General features: G+C 52.0%; 1 protein-coding gene across 1 annotated transcript in view; it reads left to right on the top strand.

Annotated features, from left to right (window-relative positions):
* WNT10A (Wnt family member 10A) overlaps nucleotides 1-18018 on the top strand; it is a 44272-nt gene extending 26254 nt beyond the window's left edge. Inside the window, exon 4 of the mRNA XM_078607769.1 lies at nucleotides 16026-18018. Within this exon, the coding sequence (XP_078463895.1) occupies nucleotides 16026-16547 (522 nt within the window). The 3' untranslated portion in view covers nucleotides 16548-18018. The remainder of the gene's footprint in view (nucleotides 1-16025) is intronic.
* The last annotated feature ends 3797 nt before the right edge of the window (nucleotides 18019-21815 follow it).

Raw genomic sequence — 21815 nt, 5'->3', positions numbered from 1 at the left:
GAGCCTTAGAGAGCCCCTCCAACCGCATGCGACCTGCCGATCGACAAACTGTAGTGAGCCCACTTACTCTACTGCTGCTGGGCGGACGGAGGCTTGGGGGATTTAACAAAATACGCCCATCGTTTCGACTGCCGCGCCGGTGACCTCTGTCGAGTGTGCTAACCGTTCACCCCGCGGTGCTGCACTGAAACGTACGACTCATAAGCAGAGAACAAGTTATTTAAACAGCGAGTTATTGAAGTAACTCGCTCCGTAGGCTGAAGACGTGCACATTACGGCCGTCGGTCCACCCAAGTCACAAGTCACTGCGTTTCCTGGCTCACACCGACGGCCCAGTGGCCGGTCTCTTTCGGCAGTCACGGCTGATCTTGGTGGTGAAAACAATCCACGTTGCCACGGCGAGGGCAAAGCAGATGCAGTTGCAGCGAAATGAAAGCGGCCGCGCAAATTCGCCATCGATCGTGGTAAACGCTCGTCAAGTGCATCTGCCAGAACGCGCGCTCATTTTAACGAGCTCTCGTTCTCGGCCCGAACGTGAAAGGAAACGCGGCGCTTCTCAGAATGTGTGGCTCTGCCATGCAATTACGCGCCGCGAAAGGGGCGCCGGACTTTGTCTTAAACGCTCAGGGTATTTTTGTTACAATTACGTTCACAATTTACGTTTGCGCGCGCGCATGCGTGCGTTCGTGTGATGTTGTTTTTGTTGTTCTTTGCCGCCGATAACACTGGTCAACACACTTTTTTCTGGTATAAGGTATTCCAACGGGTTTAAGGTAATTTTGGGGTGCTGATTCCAAATCTGGCATCAGTTTTTGTCTATCACGTCAGGTTTTGGAGATATCAAAGATTGCATTTCCAATAAAAACTGCAGAAGAAAAATATTAAATAAATATGGATATCTACATAAAATTATATTATAAACACACTATCCTAAAAATACAGCACCATATTTAAACACTAAAGCAGTCACTGACTCGCAACAACTTGCTATCATAAGTGACAGAGTTCATTTCGGGTAAAATCAATGAAAATGGGGTATGCCGATAGCATAATAATGAGATGTGATAGAGCAAATCTGAGATCAGATTTGGAATCAGCACCCTGGAATTAGTCTAAAACAGCTGCAAAAGTCCAGGCCAGAAAAAAATGTTTTTTTGTTTTTGTTGACCAGTGTAATTATCGGAGTCAATGAACACGTGATTGTGTTGAGTATCGGCTCTGCAGTGTCACCGGGAGCAGTTTCGGTGCGGCGGTTTGCCCACTGCCCTACGAACCAAGCTCTCCGAGTTAGATTATTTCCGGCCACGGTTGACGTGAGTGGCGAGTGATATCAGAATCGTAGATCTTTCTTTGGAACGGAGGGAATCCGATGGGCTACGAAGCTCTTCTTCAGAAACGTTGAGTATGGGCGGGTCAGCAAGTGACAACGACAAATAAAAAAAACCACAGGAGTGTAAAATAGAGAAAAAGAGTAAGCATGTCACTAAAGATAAATTAATTAATTAAGCAATTTATCAAGCTTGGGCAAGGCAGTAAAAACAACAAAACAGTCCTCGACTATACTGAGATAAACATGTGAACCGGTCCTGTCCCCACCTCCACCACCACCTCCTCCACGAACCTGCACTCGCCAGCGTGGTGAAGTATCATAAACCAAACCAACACGGTCATGGGGGGGGGGGGGGGGTGGGTTATCATCCAGCAGTGGATAAGCAAAGGGCTGAAGATAATTATAATTGTTAGATATTAGGAAATTCAAGCAGAATGGTATAAACCTGGTGTTGCAATAAGGAGCTGCAGGTCATGTATATATATCCGTTATGCATACACGTGAACTGTAATACTTGCTGGCTTATTTATCCAGGAAATCCTCACTGAGCCTCAATACCAATATCAAGGAGGGTCCAGCATTGGGATGTTTGGCAAATCTCATTAAAATTTCGTTAAAATTCCAAATTCCATGAAAATGCCATGAACGTGTGTGTCCTCACCGTGGAAGGGAACTCGAGTACGAGGGGAGAAACCTCGCACTCATATGAGGTGGCAATACCGGAAACTCCAATACAGATGGATTCAAGCATTCGTTGGTGTTCTGCCATCTCCTGACCACCTCGCATACAACATTGAACAAGGCACCTGTGATAGCGCTTGCCTGGCTTTGGAAGCAGAGTTGGCGGATCATGTCATCATGAGCTCTGAGACTCTTAACATGTTGGGCTGCGATGCGGCCAGGAAAAGCCAGCCAGGCAAATTGGTTCGCGATATTTTTTTTTTCATGCATCGCCTTCAAGTGCTGCGCTGTTGTAAACACGTATTGCCCTCATCTCAAGTGGCCGCGATGACCACTTCAGACGCCACTTGAAAGACCACTTGAAACATCCTGAAAGTGGGCCTTGAGACTAAATGCAACATTCCTTGATTCCAAAAAATTACCTCAAAGGTTAAACTGCCATACATTCTAAAATTAGAACCCTATCGAAGATGACGCTTTAGACTCAGCTTTTGGCTACTTGACGCAATAAATAAATATATACAACGCCTTGAAAAAAATGTAAATAGCCAAACATCTCAGAGCAGGACCCTCCTGACAGCGAGGATTGAGACTCGGCGAGGCCCCTCCTGGATGGTGGACGTACTTCTGATTATTGTTGTTGTTTGGTTGTGGCGGTGGTGGCGGTGGTGGTGGTGGTGGTGGTTGGGTCTCGCCGCGTGTCGCTGCTCCGCGCAGTGAGTACCATCCCGGCGCCCCGAGGGAGCTGTGCTCAGCGCGGCGCGCCCTTCCCTTTCCCCCTTCCCTTTCCGTCAGCCGTTTACGCAACTGGGCGCCTGAGCCCCCGCCTCTCGCCCCCCACCCCACGGCCCACCAAACCGGGCTCCTGATCCCCCGCCTCTCCCCCCCCACGACCCACCAAACGGGGCTCTTGATCCGCCGCCTCTCGCCCCCCCCCACGACCCACCAAACGGGGCTTCTGATCCCCCGCCTCTCGCCTCCCTCCCCCAACCGGACGTCTGCTCCCCCGTCTCCCCCCGCTCCCGCTCCATGCAACATCAGCAGCATTGCGGTTTCTGCATGGGGAGGAGAGAGAGGCGGGGGAGGGCTCAGCTGGGCGAGAAGGCAGCAGGGACTGGGGGAGGTTTGGGGGTTATGGAGGGGGTTGGCACGGCTCTCGGGTTAAGGCGTTCGGGTTATTGCGTTATGGTGACCCTCCAGTCATACCCCGATTTGCGGCTCCTCCTTTCACGTCGTTTCGCACGTACTTTATTAACACCACTAGCTGATTGGCAAAGCCTCAGCCCACACGTCGTTTGACAGCATCATCCGTATAGACGAGAGGGAAATAGGCAGAAGATTCTAGATTTGAAGCTTTCGTGACTGCAAGGATTCATATTCTTAGGTTTTTTTTCGGTAAAGTCACGTAGGTAAAAAACATTAAAAAGTTAAATAAAATAAAAATCACGACGTTTCGGAAACGTCGCTGTACTTGATACAGCTGTTGTGGCTGTGACAGTACCACCTGAAGACGGAAGCTTGTGTTGCCTCCGAAACGTCGTGATTTTTATTTTATTTTACTTTTTAATGTTTTTTACCTACGTGACTTTACCGAAAAAACATAAGAATAGGCAGAAGATATAAATATTGTATGGGGTAAAAGTTTGGGTTAGGCATAGGCAAGGAGTGGATGGGGGAGTAGATGCGCTCAGACTCGTGAACCCGATTAGATTATTGGGAGGCTTAGGGCTAAAGCTAGGTGGGGTTCGTATTTGGGTTATATGGGATATAGGGGCATTGTGCATGGGATAGTAGTACATTTCGGGCTGGGCGCTATAGGGGAAACGTGTATGGGTCTGTGGTAATGTTAAAGCTGGGTACTGTAGGGGTGGTGTGTGTGGGTCTGTGGTAACGCTAGAGCTGGGTGCTGTAGGGGTAACTTGTGTGGGTCTGTGGTAATGCTAGAGCTGGGTGCTGTAGGGGTGGTGTGTGTGTGTCTGTGCTAATACTAGAGCTGGGTGCTGTAGGAGTGGTGTGTATGGGTCTGTGGTAATGTTAGAGCTGGGTGCTGTAGGGGTAACGTGTGTGGGTCTGTGGTAATGTTAGAGCTGGGTGCTGTAGGGGTAACGTGTATGGGTCTGTGGTAATGCTAGAGTTGGGTGCTATAGGGGTGGTGTGTATGGGTCTGTGGTAATGCTAGAGCTGGGTGCTGTAGGGGTAACGTGTATGGGTCTGTGGTAATGCTAGAGCTGGGTGCTATAGGGGTGGTGTGTATGGGTCTGTGGTAATGCTAAAGCTGGGTGCTGTAGGGGTAACGTGTATGGGTCTGTGGTAATGCTAGAGTTGGGTGCTATAGGGGTGGTGTGTATGGGTCTGTGGTAATGCTAGAGCTGGGTGCTGTAGGGGTAACGTGTATGGGTCTGTGGTAATGCTAGAGCTGGGTGCTATAGGGGTGGTGTGTATGGGTCTGTGGTAATGCTAAAGCTGGGTGCTGTAGGGGTAACGTGTATGGGTCTGTTGTAATGCTAGAGTTGGGTGCTATAGGGGTGGTGTGTATGGGTCTGTGGTAATTCTAGAGCTGGGTGCTGTAGAGGTAACGTGTATGGGTCTGTGGTAATGCTAGAGCTGGGTGCTATAGGGGTGGTGTGTATGGGTCTGTGGTAATACTAGAGCTGGGTGCTGTAGGGGTAACGTGTATGGGTCTGTGGTAATGCTAGAGCTGGGTGCTATAGGGGTGGTGTGTATGGGTCTGTGGTAATGCTAAAGCTGGGTGCTGTAGGGGTAACGTGTATGGGTCTGTGGTAATGCTAGAGTTGGGTGCTATAGGGGTGGTGTGTATGGGTCTGTGGTAATGCTAGAGCTGGGTGCTGTAGGGGTAACGTGTATGGGTCTGTGGTAATGCTAGAGCTGGGTGCTATAGGGGTGGTGTGTATGGGTCTGTGGTAATACTAGAGCTGGGTGCTGTAGGAGTACCGGGGAGAGGTTGTGGGAGACACGCGCCGCGCTTTGCCCACCGCGGGTCCCCCTCGCCATGGGTGTGGAGCCGCGCACAAAGGGGACTGACTTTCACCCCGAGCGATGAGCAGCGATGCGCCGTGAGCTGCGGTTTGGCTGCAGGTGCCGCGTCGCCCAGGCGTGCCGTGACACAAGCTGCGCCCAGTTCGTCTCGCTTGACACGGCCACTTGGAGAGTTGCAGCCAGCAAGACGCTGAGCCAGTTTACTTTTTTTTTGGGGGGGGGGATTCAGGATCCGAGGGTTCGATTCGCACTGAGGCCAGGGGGGTAACGATGCAGCACATTGATTAGATCTGGGAGAGCAATTCATTCAAGCAATTGCTTACCGATTATCCTTTCGATTAAGAGACTCGTCGGGTAACATGAACGGACTTTCGCGTGCCGCTGGCCGGGAATTGATGGGTGGACCTTGGTGACGTTATTGGTATGATCAGCAGCGTCACGATGCACGTGGCTTGTAGGGGGTTTCCAGCCTTCGGGAGGTAGGATGTGGGGAGACCCCCGAATATTTAAAGGGGCCCGAGTAATCGATAGTCAGTTAGAATGATTGCTCGATGAATCAACTCAATCGACTGTACCGCTCTGAAGTCGTCCCTATGTAAGAAGAAAATCATCAATTTTGTACGAGCCAATATTCCTTTGCAATATGAATGCACAGCTATGGTTTTGTATGGGTAAATGAGGAAGACCTTAACAAGTAATCAGACAGAGGGGTCAGTGCCACGTGGTAACACAAAATAAAACCAACTGTCTTACTCCATCAGCCTGCTGGTGGAGCGTTTCGACCTCTCTGGGCTTAGTCAGCAGGGTGTGCTCCGTCAAAATAAGCGCCGCTCTGCTTGGTTTTCAGGTGTTCTGTGAATATTCTTGGTTTTTTCGGTAAAGTCACGTAGAAGGGAAATAATAAAATAAAAAAAATAAAACATCATAAAATACAATTCTCACGACGTTTCGGCCACAACGCAAGCAGCCGTCCGTGTTCTGTGAATGTTGCTAGTACTGTACTGTAATTAACAATACAGTACAGCATGTATATAGACAGTCTACCCTGTGAGTGAAAGTATTTGTGCTAATGGTGTCATGATATGGAGCATCGCGCGCCATTGATGTGGTGTACGTCACCTCGTGACTGCTATTGTATATTGGGTTACAAGTGTCAATCAAAGAGCCAGCCAAGTGAAAGTTGAGTGGGTAGCAGTGGCCTGCAGCTTAATACTACTTCATAACACACCTGTCTTGCGACATCAACGGTCACATATTCCAGCTCTCACCCGATGCGTTTGCGGATTGCACTTCGTTTCGTTCTGCGTGACGTTTCGTCCCACGTGCTGCATTGAGCATCTTCAGAATCTATGTTTAAAGTGCCTGTAGACTGCACGGTGTATACTTACCGTGTGCATGGCGCATCTCAGTTTCTGAATGGGAATGCATACGCGTGGATTATTCCACACGCTTTGCGCCACGTATTGGAATCAGCGCGTGCTATGAAGGAGGAACATTGCCCGAAACGTCTGTTATATACTTTATTTATTTTAAAGCCACGATGTTATTGATAAATGTTTTCTGCGTTTTTTTTTATTATTTGCGAATTGGAGTGCTAGGCAAATGACACGTAGCTATCAAGGCAGCATATATTTGCAAACAGGATTTGCAAATTGGTCCTTACTTACTCTGGTTTTTGTGTCTCTAAGTTTTGGGGAAACCGTTTGGTCCGTCTGGCCGGGTTACAATCGGGCGAGTCCCCAGTAGCAACAGAATTTCATACGACAGGCAAGTTCGTATTGGACCGTCTTGACGAGATCTCGAGTGACCGTCCCCCTGCGACAAGACGGCCTGAGCTGATGCATGAACGAGTTCATTGTTCATCTTAGACACCGTTAAATAAATCCAAATACAAATTAATGAGCTGAATACTCACATTTTTGTACACGATATAATTACGTTCGTGTGTTTTGTCAGTAACGTGTGATAATGCACATACAGCTGAGCGCTCGCTTTACAAATGTCCCACGTCTGTCTATGTAGAGTCGTACAGCCTATTAGGATATGCATGTTGATTTGCACAATCCCAGTTCACAAAGTGATGCATTTGAACGTGAGATAGTAATATGCTAAATTAACCGTCTCATCTAATTTGAATCTACTCACTATCTATCGAAAGCTCCAGTCAACAGGCTTCACTCATTTGGGGTCATACAATTCTCTACTGCTGCGCTCATGCTCTGGAGTTCCCATCCAAGCCCAGGCTTCTGTGCTGTGGACTGCTTGCCTCCTGTTCAAGCCTAGGCGCAATGCTTTCCCCTTGTTTCCTTTGACACTGACTGCCTCTCGGTGTAAAATACACATGCTCGCTGTTTAAGCACTGCATCTTGAGACATGGTCGTATTCAGGCGCCGTGTAAATCCGCAGTGTATTGTACACATATGTCCGAGTGAGTTTTTGGCATGGGCAGGGAGTGGCTCATATCTGTTGAGCAAGGCTAGAACCAGATTAAGCTATCGGGCGATAAGGACTGAGATTATATACAAAGAATAAATAAACACGGGTCTCTCTCACCACGTAAAAAAATAAATAAAATTACCCAACATTTCAGTTCATTGGCGAATGAGCTTTTTCAACCACCGGTTTTTTTTTCCTCAGCGGAATTTGTTCAAGCAGACCGCACTGTTGATGATACTCATAAAGTCGAAACCGAGCGACCGAATGAATATATATATTAATGATTATACTCATCGCCAAATCCTCAACATGTTCGTCAATTACACTGTGTGGCCTTAAAAGTCAAAAGTATAAAATAGGTGGCATTTCGGGCATTGGCGCTTCTTCATAGCAGATAAAAACATTGGGGCCATAACCAGGTGAGATGTTATTAAGACAGACCTACTCCTTCTCAGGTCTGTAGTATGATGATTAGAGACGATGATTCATCCACATGCGATGGTTACCGTTGAACACACACAAAAAACGATTTAGCCTGGAGTTCCCGATTGGAGCGATACACAAATGTGGTGCAATCGGATCGGGTTGCATTATTGTGTGACCTGTAGCGATATTTGCCTGCTCTCTCTCTCTCTGCTTTGGAATCGCACTCCACGAGAGAGAAGTTAATCGGTCTATTGAGGACTGGCTCGGATACACTGTTTAGTGTTTAGCACGGGACCGAAAGTAACGTAGAACGTCAGGGCTGACCCGACCCAATGAGCCCGTTCTATTCTTGCTTATTACGGCAAATGTGTTCGGGAGCTTAAATGCCGATATCAAGGTCTGCTAGCCACGACGAGAGAGCCGTTCTAAGACCTCGTCTGATCGGTCCCATGAGTGAAAGCATTCAAAACTCTGGATTTTCTTTTTTGGGTGGGGGAGGTGGTGGCGAGGATGGGGGGCAAAGCGAAATGGTTGTGGTTTCGGATTGTTCTAGTTATTCGCATGGACTCGACTGCATTTGTGCCAAATGTCAGCCATCTAAGCCCATCTGGACCATCATTAGAAATGCATATATATATCAGTCACCCAGACACTCACGATTGTCTGTATTAGATAATACGCGACAGGCTTGGCTTTGGGCTACAATACGGCGTGCATTGTCTGGACAGCGAAGGGAGAGAGGGAGGAGGCCGTGTGCTCGGTGGCAGATGACGGGGAGCTCTGCATGGTGATATGAGGAGGCCGTCGGACTGCGAGGGGGGCTGCGTGCAGAACGAGAGAGAGAGCGAGCGAGAGAGTGAGCGAGAGAGTGAGCGAGAGGTGGGGGTTTTACATAAAGCTAAGTTTAAAAATGTTAAAAAATTACGAAATGATGAACGAAGCAAAGTGCTGAATACACCGATCATCTTCTTGTTTCCACTGATCGTAAGAAGAGAGAGAGAGAGAGGAGTCGTTCGCTCTTCTCGCATGCGCCCCTGGATCGTCGTCGTCGTCTTCGAGCCGAGCGCGTGCGGTGTTTTTGCAGCCTCCCCCATTCTCGCCGCACGCCGTTTGCCGTGAAACCTATCGGGGGTCTCTTATCTTTGTTCTCACGTCACTTATCTCCACGCCGTACAGGATACGGGCACGCATGCTTTGCATTCGGAATAAGAGACTGTGGGGTGTTTTCCTAACGATTTTTTTGAAAACTCCCTTCTGTAAACACATAATCTATAACCCAAACACATTCGCACGAAGCTGCGGACGAGAAAAAAAAATGTACCTGCGTTAAGAATGTGCGTGTGTGTACGTGTCGTGCGGGGAGCGGTAGCGTGGCGGTTACTGCGCTGCAAACCCCAGCCACTTGAGTTCGATTCCAGCTCAGGGCCAACACCTACTACGTACGGTGCAAATGAAGTTCTACACATACACACGTGCAACACCTGTGATGATTATCTGATCCGGCCCTGGGCCTCCCCTAGGCCGACTCAACCTCAAATGATTAGCTGGTGCGGTGGGTAAACATCGCCATTGGGGAGACAAAGGCGGCCGGACGTGGTGCTGGCCACCCACCCCCCCACTCGTGTTCCGTGCCGGCGCTAATAGGTGCTCGCTAACAGCATTTGCTCCGAGAGTCTGTTAAAGGCTCGATATGGGGATCTTTGTCTTTTGTAAATCTGTGCGTGTGTACGTGCAGTCTGCAAACACTTTGCTAGGGGCATCATTAACGCGCGCAGCTTTTTTTCTTTACTGAAAACATGAAGATTGCATGGGAACGCCTCTGGCAATGTCCCTCCTTCACATCAGGGACGTGTATTTGCGGCACGTGGATGGCGTGGTGACTCACACCTCTCTTAGGAGGTCGCTCTCCCCAGCACACAGCCCACGTAGCCCACACAGCCCATACAGCTCATGTAGCCCACACAGCCCACGTAGCCCATGCAGCCCACACAGCCCATGTAGCCCATGTAGCCCATACAGCTCATGTAGCCCACACAGCCCACGTAGCCCACACAGCCCATGTAGCCCACACAGCCCATGTAGCCCATACAGCTCATGTATGCCCACACAGCCCACGTAGTCCACACAGCCCATGTAGCCCACACAGCCCATGTAGCCCATGTAGCCCACACAGCCCATGTAGCCCATACAGCCCATGTAGCCCATACAGCTCATGTAGCCCACACAGCCCACGTAGCCCACACAGCCCATGTAGCCCACACAGCCCATGTAGCCCATGTAGCCCATACAGCCCATGTAGCCCATACAGCCCATGTAGCCCACACAGCCCATGTAGCCCATACAGCCCATGTAGCCCATACAGCTCATGTAGCCCACACAGCCCATGTAGCCCATACAGCCCATGTAGCCCATGTAGCCCACACAGCCCATGTAGCCCATGTAGCCCATACAGCCCATGTAGCCCATACAGCCCATGTAGCCCACACAGCCCATGTAGCCCATACAGCCCATGTAGCCCACACAGCCCATGTAGCCCATACAGCCCATGTAGCCCATGTAGCCCACACAGCCCATTTAGCCCATGTAGCCCATACAGCCCATGTAGCCCATACAGCCCATGTAGCCCATACAGCCCATGTAGCCCATACAGCCCATGTAGCCCACACAGCCCATGTAGCCCATACAGCCCATGTAGCCCACACAGCCCATGTAGCCCACACAGCCCATGTAGCCCATACAGCCCATGTTGCCCATACAGCCCATGTAGCCCACACAGCCCATGTAGCCCATACAGCCCATGTAGCCCACACAGCCCATGTAGCCCATACAGCCCATGTAGCCCATGTAGCCCACACAGCCCATGTAGCCCATACAGCCCATGTAGCCCATACAGCCCATATAGCCCACACAGCCCATGTAGCCCATACAGCCCATGTAGCCCACACAGCCCATGTAGCCCACACAGCCCATGTAGCCCATGTAGCCCATGTAGCCCACACAGCCCATGTAGCCCACACAGCCCATGTAGCCCACACAGCTCATGTAGCCCATGTAGCCCATGTAGCCCACACAGCCCATGTAGCCCACACAGCCCATACAGCTCATGTAGCCCATACAGCCCATGTAGCCCATGTAGCCCACACAGCTCATGTAGCCCATGTAGCCCACACAGCCCATACAGCTCATGTAGCCCACACAGCCCATGTAGCCCATACAGCCCATGTAGCCCATACAGCCCATGTAGCCCACACAGCTCATGTAGCCCATGTAGCCCACACAGCCCATGTAGCCCATACAGCCCATGTAGCCCACACAGCTCATGTAGCCCATGTAGCCCATACAGCCCATGTAGCCCACACAGCCCATGTAGCCCATACAGCCCATGTAGCCCACACAGCCCATGTAGCCCATACAGCCCATGTAGCCCACACAGCCCATGTAGCCCATACAGCCCATGTAGCCCATGTAGCCCACACAGCCCATGTAGCCCATGTAGCCCATACAGCCCATGTAGCTCATACAGCCCATGTAGCCCACACAGCCCATGTAGCCCATACAGCCCATGTAGCCCATACAGCCCATGTAGCCCACACAGCCCATGTAGCCCATGTAGCCCACACAGCCCATGTAGCCCATGTAGCCCATACAGCCCATGTAGCCCATACAGCCCATGTAGCCCACACAGCCCATGTAGCCCATACAGCCCATGTAGCCCACACAGCCCATGTAGCCCATACAGCCCATGTAGCCCATGTAGCCCACACAGCCCATGTAGCCCATGTAGCCCATACAGCCCATGTAGCCCATACAGCCCATGTAGCCCACACAGCCCATGTAGCCCATACAGCCCATGTAGCCCACACAGCCCATTTAGCCCACACAGCCCATGTAGCCCATGTAGCCCATGTAGCCCACACAGCCCATGTAGCCCACACAGCCCATGTAGCCCACACAGCTCATGTAGCCCATGTAGCCCACACAGCCCATGTAGCCCACACAGCCCATACAGCTCATGTAGCCCATACAGCCCATGTAGCCCATGTAGCCCACACAGCTCATGTAGCCCATGTAGCCCACACAGCCCATGTAGCCCATACAGCCCATGTAGCCCATGTAGCCCACACAGCTCATGTAGCCCATGTAGCCCACACAGCCCATGTAGCTCATACAGCTCATGTAGCCCACACAGCCCATGTAGCCCATACAGCCCATGTAGCCCATACAGCCCATGTAGCCCACACAGCTCATGTAGCCCATGTAGCCCACACAGCCCATGTAGCCCATACAGCCCATGTAGCCCACACAGCTCATGTAGCCCATGTAGCCCATACAGCCCATGTAGCCCACACAGCCCATGTAGCCCATACAGCCCATGTAGCCCATACAGCCCATGTAGCCCACACAGCCCATGTAGCCCATACAGCCCATGTAGCCCACACAGCCCATGTAGCCCATACAGCCCATGTAGCCCATACAGCCCATGTAGCCCACACAGCCCATGTAGCCCATACAGCCCATGTAGCCCACACAGCCCATGTAGCCCATACAGCTCATGTAGCCCACACAGCCCATGTAGCCCATACAGCCCATGTAGCCCATACAGCCCATGTAGCCCACACAGCCCATACAGCTCATGTAGCCCACACAGCCCATGTAGCCCATACAGCCCATGTAGCCCACACAGCCCATGTAGCCCATACAGCCCATGTAGCCCATACAGCTCATGTAGCCCACACAGCCCATGTAGCCCATACAGCCCATGTAGCCCATACAGCTCATGTAGCCCATACAGCCCATGTAGCCCATGTAGCCCATGTAGCCCACACAGCCCATGTTGCCCATGTAGCCCATACAGCCCATGTAGCCCATGTAGCCCACACAGCCCATGTTGCCCATGTAGCCCACACAGCCCATGTAGCCCATGTAGCCCATACAGCCCATGTAGCCCATGTAGCCCATACAGCCCCGGCCCTACTAATCTTACAACGGCCCTTAACTGGGCGCGGTTGAGCCCCGGGGGCGAGGAGTTGCGAGTTGCAGATGCAGCAGCGAGGCCTCTCGCCACAAAAATGCACAACAGCGTCCCCATTTGCTTTGCAAGGGTTCCCAGAGGAGCGCGCCCGTGTGCGTGTGCCCGTGTGTGTGTGTGCGTGTGTGTGTGTGCGTGTGTGTGTGCCCGTGTGTGTGTGTGTGTGCCCGTGTGTGTGCGTGTGTGTGTGCGTGTGTGTGCGTGCGTGCCCGTGTGCGTGCGTGCGTGTGTGTACTCGCGTGTGTGTGCCCGTGTGTGTGCGCGTGTGTGTTTGTGCCCGTGTGTGCGTGCCCGTGTGTGTGTGTGTGCCCGTGTGTGTGTGTGTGTGCCCGTGTGTGTGTGTGCGTGTGCGTGCCCGTGTGTGTGCGTGCCCGTGTGTGTGCGTGCGTGTGTGTGTGTGCGTGCGTGTGTGTGTGTGCGTGCGTGTGTGTGTGCCCGTGTGTGCGTGCCCGTGTGTGTGTGTACGTGCGTGTGTGTGTGCCCGCGTGTGTGTGCCCGTGTGTGTGTGTGTGCCCGTGCGTGCGTGTGTGCCCACTTGAAACGGCAGAAGAAGAAGAAGAAGTTCGGGAAATAAAATGATAATATAACACCGAATATGTGGAGTGAATACGGAATCCTGACATGGTTAATTTAATTCAGCGATTTTTTTTTACGTGTGTGCTATTGTTAATGTGATTCTTTTGCCAGAATTTTCTTTAAATCTTACAGAATAAATGGAAAAACCCTCACAATAAATATCATCTCGACATTACATTCCAGTAAGACTCCAATTTACGTCTCCCCATTTGACGTCGTTTCGCAAAAACGTCGTCGCTTTATTAACACCACGACTTGATTTGCGTCGTCCCAACCCGCACTCAACGTCGCTCACAGCATCGTCCATCCTTTCTCGTATCCGTCGCCTCGGCCTTCGCCTCCACCTACCCTGCAAATACATTTGATCCACGTCGTTTCGACATTCGTATCAGTGAATGACGTCCGTCAAGGCGGATGACTTGTGGTGCTCAGAGTACAGGAGGAGGAGGATCGTGAGAAGAACATGAACACGGCATCCGGCTCCTCTTGCCAGTGCAGAGTGACAACAGAGGGATTACTAATAGAGGTTTTCCCCTTTTTTCTGGCAACAAAACTGACACCTTTTGCAAGGAATCATGCTTACATTAACCACAATACTTGCAGTCAAATGCAAACACAAAATAATACTCTGATAATTTATGCATTGTCTTTGAAACTGATTGGTCCACACCAGAGACAGCTTTCTTTAGAGCCTAGTCTCATATGGTGTTCGACCAGATGACGCCAAAAGGCGAGTATTGTGGTTAATGTAAGCATGATTCCTTGCAAAAGGTGTCAGTTTTGTTGCCAGAAAAAAGGGGAAAAACCCTATTAGTATATTTTGCTACTGGCAAAGGAGGTCCCATGATGAAACAGAGGGATTCTCGACTCGTGTTGATCGTGCTAGGGGGTGTTTGACCGTACTTCACCACGCTGGCCACTGTGGATTGGTGAAAACAGCAGAGGCCAGGACTGTTTCGGCCATTGCCCGCCGCCGATGTTCGCCGTAGCTGGGAATCGAACTCGGGATGTTGTTTTCCTGCACCGCCGGTGAGCACGGTTGGCTACATGTCACCGACAAAAGTTCAACATACAAACGTTTCACACACAAACAATACGCACGTTAATGATAGCATGCGTACGCATCTATTCATGCACGTAAGTTGTGTCTAATCGGCTTAACGTAGAATAGATACAGTCTATAAAACGGTGATCCGATAATGTTTAAATATGGATGCTACATGCTTATGTTTAAATTACGTTATGAGCTTGGGGACACACTGGAGCCAAAATGGGTTTCAGATGCCGGGGTAGGGCGCTGGTCCAGCTGTGTGGACACCTCGTAGGGGAAATGCTTCAATGTAATCCACGTTGAATAAACGTTATAATCGTACTACTTTAGCCAGGGCAGCCTCAACGAGTCTCAAGAATCGTCTTCAACGAGAATCCTGCTTTGGGATATTTGGCAAGTAACTTTGAGGGGCATTTATTTTTGTTTCGTGGGAGGAACCCCTGGGGCGCCCGGAGAAAGCCCAGCACGCATATGGGGGGGATAAGAACGAATGTGTGGCTCAGACGCGTTCACGGGCCCACTCGTTTTACTGCCTTCCCCGAGTCACTTCGTAACCCCAGTGGGTTTGGGAGTTTCACAGATCTCTGCGCCATCCTCCGACCGTTACCTTCAAAGTGCCGGAATGCTGGCAGGCGCCGTGGCCACCAGGGTTAATTTATCGAGGGCCTCGCTTGTTCGTATTAAAAAAAAACGTATCGGGCCCTGGGGCGACGGTGAGAATGAAAGGCTTCAGAGCTTTAATCATAACGACGCGTGGCGCACACCACCGCTCTCACTACACCGGCCTATAAATCTGGGGTCTTTGTAATCCGCGAACATAATCATTCACAGCCCTTTGTCATTACAACTGCTGGATAAAGGCCTCCTTGCATCTCGTGTAGATCGTGGAGCTTGTTTAGAACACTGCTTGACGAACACGCTGTCGCAGTGCGGATTCATGACTGGGGGAGGGGGGGTCCCAGGATTGGTTCAGACATCACTCGTCACTGATATTAGCCGTGGTAGGGAATCAAATTCTGGTTGCTGTGTATTTGCACTCAATCCAAAGTCGTGTCATTTTTTTCTGCCGCGATGCTCCTGCTATGAGCAACCACGTTGAATCTCCTCTACTGTTTAAACAAATAATTATCTTCACATCTGTTGTTTAACGGCAGTTGGATCCATTGATTGGAGAATGTGCAGATGCGTTGAACCGTGCCTCATTGTGCCCTCATTTTAAAAAGTCTCACTGAAACGCTCCACTCCATGTTTAATCGATTAATACTTCACGTTTGTTTCGCAATTCCTCTTTTATATCGTATGCTGCGGTTTTTTCACATTTTATGGTCTGTGCTGCTTTCATGACCCAGCTCTCCCTTGTAAACGAGACTGTTTAAGTGTGACTTGAATTTTTTGAGACGCCCCTTTTCCGACCGCGACGTAAAGTCCATCATCGCTCAGAAGCGAGCCACACCACACAACCGCCACCTCCTCTTCCTCTCCTCCCGTCGCTCCTGCAGGTCGTCCTGGAGCACAAGAGGCGCAAGTGCAAGTGCCACGGCACCTCCGGGAGCTGCCAGCTCAAGACATGCTGGCAAGTGAGCCCCGACTTCCGCACGGTGGGCGACACGCTGCGCGACCGCTTTCACCTCGCCGCGTTCCTGGCGCCGCACAACCGGCACGGCGGCCCGGCGCTGGCTCTGGTGTCCGGCGGAGGCCACCACCACCATCACCAGGGCTCCTCCTCGGCCCAGGTCACCGGCCGCCGCTACCGACCTCCCGACGACGGGGAGCTGCTGTACTTTGAGCGCTCGCCTACGTTCTGCGAACGCGGCGCGGGCAGCGAGTGGCCCGGCACCCAGGGCAGGGTGTGCAACCGGACGAGCGCGGGCGCGGACGGCTGCGAGAGCATGTGCTGCGGGCGCGGCCACAACCAGATCAGCGAGAGCCGCATGGAGCGCTGCAACTGCAAGTTCCACTGGTGCTGCTACGTGGTGTGCGAGGAGTGCCACAGCAGCGCGTGGGTCAACGTGTGCAAGTGACGCGGCGGCGGTGACGGCGGCGGCGGCGGTGGCCGCGATGCCCCTGACCGGCCGTGAGGACGGACTCCGCTTGTCAGTCGCTGTTGTCGTTGTTGTTGTCGTTGTCCCCGTCGTGAGCGGCGATGGTGGGGAAGCGCCGATGAAGCCAGAGAGGGCTTCGTGAAGGACTGGCACCTAAAGACTCGTGATGTGTGTGTGTGTAGTGGTGTGCGCGTGCGTGTTCGTATGTACGTATGTGCATGCGTGTATAGCATTTAACCTGTGGTCAGACGATCACACGTTGAAACCCCAGCCATCGTCTCCCCAGAATCAATAATCCGAATAGCAGTTAAATATCAGTCAACAATGGTTCTCATATATAGAGACTAAGCCTCGCCATAGCAATGCGTCATTTCTACCGCATACTCAAGGCTGCCGATGGTGATGGCAAGAGAGAGGACACACAAAGATAAAGATTCCCTGTATAGCCTTTAACAGACTGTTGGGCAAGAGCTGGTAGCGAGCACCTTTCGTGGCCGGCACGGCACGCGAGGGGGTGAGTGGCCAGCGCCACACCTGGCCACCTTTGTCTCCCCAGTGCCGATGTTTACACTCCGCAGCATGTACTCACGCGAGGCTGCGTCGACCTAGAGAAGACCCAGGACCGTTTCAAATAATCTTCACTGTTATTGGCCACGGGCTGTGTTTGTGGTGCAGGGCCCTGACCGCTGCACTCCCACTCCCCACAAGAGAGAGAGGACGACACACACACACGCTGCTACGCGATGATCAGCTGAATGTGCCGTGTTGACGATGAGCAACTTTCACAGCCCGCGCGGTCCCCGTTGCGCCGCCGCACGCCCGCGCAAGAATATACGCGCACCGCGAATGTGCCGGCGATGAATCTCGCCATCCGTTGTATTTTTTTCTGCTGTTCTCAATTTTACAATTGCGTCTCCCCAACCCCTCCACACGTCCTCGCGGTTGAGCTTCAGAGAAGAGAACGCGGCCGGCACTCGTTTCAGACGAGTCCCCGTGGAGCAATCTATCGTGGCTTTTGTTGTTGTTTTTTTAAAAAAGACTCATCATTAACGAAAGCAAAAACAAAGTGAAATAGGTGGGGGAACGGGGCGCATTTCCCACGACAACAAAGGCCCCCACGATCCATATCTCGCATGTGAACGCGCTGGCCCTGCGTGAGATAAGGCCCTGTGCGAACGACCACCCAACCCGCTTGGAGGAGAGGGATGCTCGAAGAAGGAGGATGACGCATCGGGGCATGCGGGACTCGGATGCGCCTGTCTGCGCTCGATCACCCAGTCACGCACGGAACCCTGTGCGCAGTTTTTACATGGGAACCACCACCACTCTGTCAAAGTGAGCGAGCGCGTGCCGCACGCGTGTGCTTTTCTTTTTTTTCGTCTTCTTCTTTCTTTCTATAACGGTGATATGAACACGATGTACATAGAGAATAAAGTTACTGTATCGTGTTGATAGGGGCGGCGCGCTGAATTATTTCACGGCACGTGGCTCCGCGCGCCCGGGCTGCGACGGCCGCGCTGTTGGCGCCGTGGTGAGCGACGGGAGCCTCGTGAGCTGCGGCGAGGCGAACGTTCGCGAAACCCGCCGCTGCTGAGAACTCCCCGTGACTCCACCGCCCATCCGCTTGTCGCTGGACGTTGATCTCACACTGACCACCCCCCCACCCTCCTCCACACTTGCATCGACACAAATGGTCATATTCAGCAATGAAAAATCCACTGCTGGATTAATTCCTCCCCAAGTCACCCCCCCCACCCCCACTTATCAACACATTCCTCCGGTAGGAACGTTGGGTTGCTCGGTCAATGGCCTGCAGGGTCAACGGCGGCGTGGTGTATTCCGCAAATATGCCCGACTGTGAGGGCGGGCACAAGCGGCGTGAGTAGGTTAAACGTTGAGTTTTATAAGGGCACCACGGGGTGACCAGCCCCTCCCCTCCCAGCCCCACCTCTCCCAGCCCCTCCCCACCCTCCCCACCCAGCCCCTCCCCACCCAGCCCCTCCCCACCCTCCCCACCCAGTCCCACCCTCCCCACCCAGCCCCTCCCCACTCTCCCCTCCCCCACCCAGCCCCTCCCTCCCCACCCAGCCCCTCCCTGCACGACGGACGGACACAATAATCCCCTGTGGGCTGGTGTAACCAGAGGTTCCTACCAGTATGATCGAGTGATGTAACAATCCACATGGCACCTGCACGCGAGCTGATTTCAGCACTCCGTCTCCATGCTGGAGGTGCTGCTGGGGTGCCTTCTCCTCCTGTGGCTGCCACGATGTCATTCGTGTCAGCCAGAGGAGCCCTTCGAACGATGTGTTCGGCACAAGTCGACTTTGCTTTTCTCAACAGTCGATGTGTGATCCGTAGCCCGAGTACGTTCTCAAAGCCACGTTCTCCTCTTTCTGCCTATACATTTAATTGCACACGTTTCAGCTGGTCTTCCGCTATTCTGATCCACACGTCATAGAGGGTAATGTGCGCTGATTGGTTCGCACGGACACAACATTTTAGTGGTAGTGCATTTTCCTTTGGAGTACTTGATCTCAATTAACTTGATCGTTAAGGACATTTATAAATAGATGTTGATTGAATGCAATTGATTGGAGCTCATTTTTTTTCTATCGATGCCTCGGGCTTTGTGGGTCACTCCGATGTTTGTGTGTGTGTGAAACCTCTTGCTTGTGGCAGGAGCCAGAGCCAGTCCACCGGACCTCCTGGATACCACAGAGATCCAGGCGGTACCGGTCCAGCTCCCGACAGAGGAGTGACAGCCTCTCCTCCGCAGTGAGCGTTCGAATATTTCACTTGGCCACATGTAGTGGTTTTTGTTGTTTCTAGAGGAGCCCCGAGGGTAAGGATTCAGTCTCCTGGCTCCGCCACATGGGGTTTGGCCAGAAGACGTCATAGAAGCCTGTCCCCCCGGGACCTCCGGCACAAGCTTCTTTATTACATTTTATGGTCGTGGTTTATTGGTAATTAATTGAAGGTGGAGGATTTACCAGCCCCTCGCACCCGTCCAAAGCCCCAATTTGGTCGCTCTGGTGGTTACAAACGCCATGAGGGGAAAGGCCAATCGGAATTGGGAATCCCCCCACAGCACTGCCCACGACAGCGCCGCCCGTCCGGCACCACGAGGAGGTAGGGGGTTGTGTTGCTCTCTTGCTCTGCCTCAATGGCCCGCGATCACAAATCGCTATTTAATTCCATAAAAAAATGGTAACCTGCAGCACCACACCTATTACCATCATTAGGGGAAAGAACGGTGATCCAATCTCCGACCCCCAGGAACAGGTTTGCAGATTTGCTGAGCATTTCTGTGAGGTCCTGGGGGAGGGGAAATCCCTCACCCAGGAAAACAACGTGGGACAAAGTGGAGATGACCCTGCCGAGGCTGCGGTGCCTCAAATATTGGAGGAAGATGTCACCCCCTGTGAGTGGCTCGCTGAGGTGCCATCTATTGAGGAAGTACTAAAGGCGATCCAGAGTCTGAAACCAGGAAAGGCACCGGGTAGAGATGATCTCCCAAGCGAAATGCTGAGGGAGGATGGCGTTTGTGCACAGACTGCCCTACATGACATCATAACAACAGTCTGGACCACTGGACAGGTTCCGCAGGATTGTAAGGATGCCCTGGTGGCCCCCTTCTTTAAGAAGGGGGGACCACGCAGACTGTTACAACTACAGGGGCATGTCACTCATCAGTGTGTCGGGGAAGGTCCCGGCAAGGATTATTCAACATCGCCTTGCTAGGCACACTGAGAAGAGGCTTGCAGAGCCCCAATGCGGTTTCAGGAAAGAGCGGTCCTGCACAGATGCCATATTTTCTGTCCGTCTACTACAGCACAGGTGTAGGGAATTCCAACAAGACCTACATCTCTACTTCATTGACCTGGTCAAGGCCTATGATACCATCAGTAGGCCTCAGTTGTTCTTCGTGCTTTCGGAGTCCCTGAGCCTCAGCTCATGATCATTAAGGACTTTCATGATGGTGAGCGGTCCCGGGTAAAACTATGTGGCCGGGAGTCAGAGCCATTCCCTGTACACCTTGTGGTGCAACAGGGATGTTCTCTGGCTCCCACATTATATAACATATATTTTGACAACGTAGTTCGTGAAGCCTTCAATAGCTGTACCGGAGGAATTTCCATCTGGTACAGATACAATGGGAGGCAGATCGATGCCCAGGTGCGGTCAAGGGATGACTCCCTATTGCTCAACCATGTTATGTATGTCGATGATCTGGTAATTGCTGCTCACTCAGAGGAGGAGTTGGAGGCGCTGCTGCTGAACCTGGAGCTTGCCACCAAGAGGTGATCCATCCTGAGTTTAACCAGGCTGGATTGTGTGAGGAGCTCACAAATCCTTGAAAGATCTGGACAAAGTCCCATCGGTGAACTCCTCCGGCAGGCAAGGCTGCGTTGGCTGGGCCATGTAGCCCGCATGCCCAGCCGCCGCATGCCTAAACAGCTTTTGTTCGGCCGGATGGAGGAGGATAAACGGGCGCGGCACGGGCTAGAGAAGAGATGGAGTGATGTGGTACAGGAGGACGTGGAGCTGAGTGGACCTGCCGATGACTGGTACCAGTGGTGTCAAGATCGGCCTCTGTGGAGGAGGCTCGTTAAGGACGCTACTGGGCAGTTGTAGGCAGTCGCCCTCCAACAACAACGGGGAGCAGAGGAGCGACGCTCACAATAACGAGTGGAGCGCCGGGTAGCAAAATCACAGCAAGTTGGTACAGTAGGGGGCACAGGTGGTGCATCAGCCAGTCGTCTGAGTCGACCTGTGGCATCTGGGTCTGCCCCGTGACCTCCTGCCAGAGGGCGTTCACTACTTCACGTGGCCTCAACCTGCACATAGCCTGGCACAAGCGTTGTGGTGACGTCACCGCCACTTAGTGGCGAATGGCAGTTGTTGTTGTTGAACCCTCTTGTAGAGAAACGAGGTGTTGCCTCGAGGTAGACGGCAGTACATCAAGTAGGATCCTTAATTTGCTGTCAGTGTTATCACCTCGCACTTTTTTGCGGGTTCTATCTAGACATCCCCATGCTTGCGATATCTTGCCAGTAATTGGACACATTTTCCAAACAAGGCTCTATTGTCGCGTTGAAAAGACTCACTGGCTCATTCCTGGATATGTCAATATGACGACTAAAAATACACACACACCTTGAAAAAGTGGTGGCCGAGTTTAGACATTTTAGTTTGTTGGTCATCATTGCCATCACCCTGCCCTTCAACCTCTCTCAGCCTGCT

This window comes from Lampetra planeri, chromosome 2 (genome assembly GCF_965212315.1).
Source record: "Lampetra planeri chromosome 2, kcLamPlan1.2.h2, whole genome shotgun sequence".
Taxonomy (NCBI): Eukaryota; Metazoa; Chordata; class Hyperoartia; order Petromyzontiformes; family Petromyzontidae; genus Lampetra; species Lampetra planeri.
This window is presented reverse-complemented; position numbering and strand designations above follow the sequence as displayed.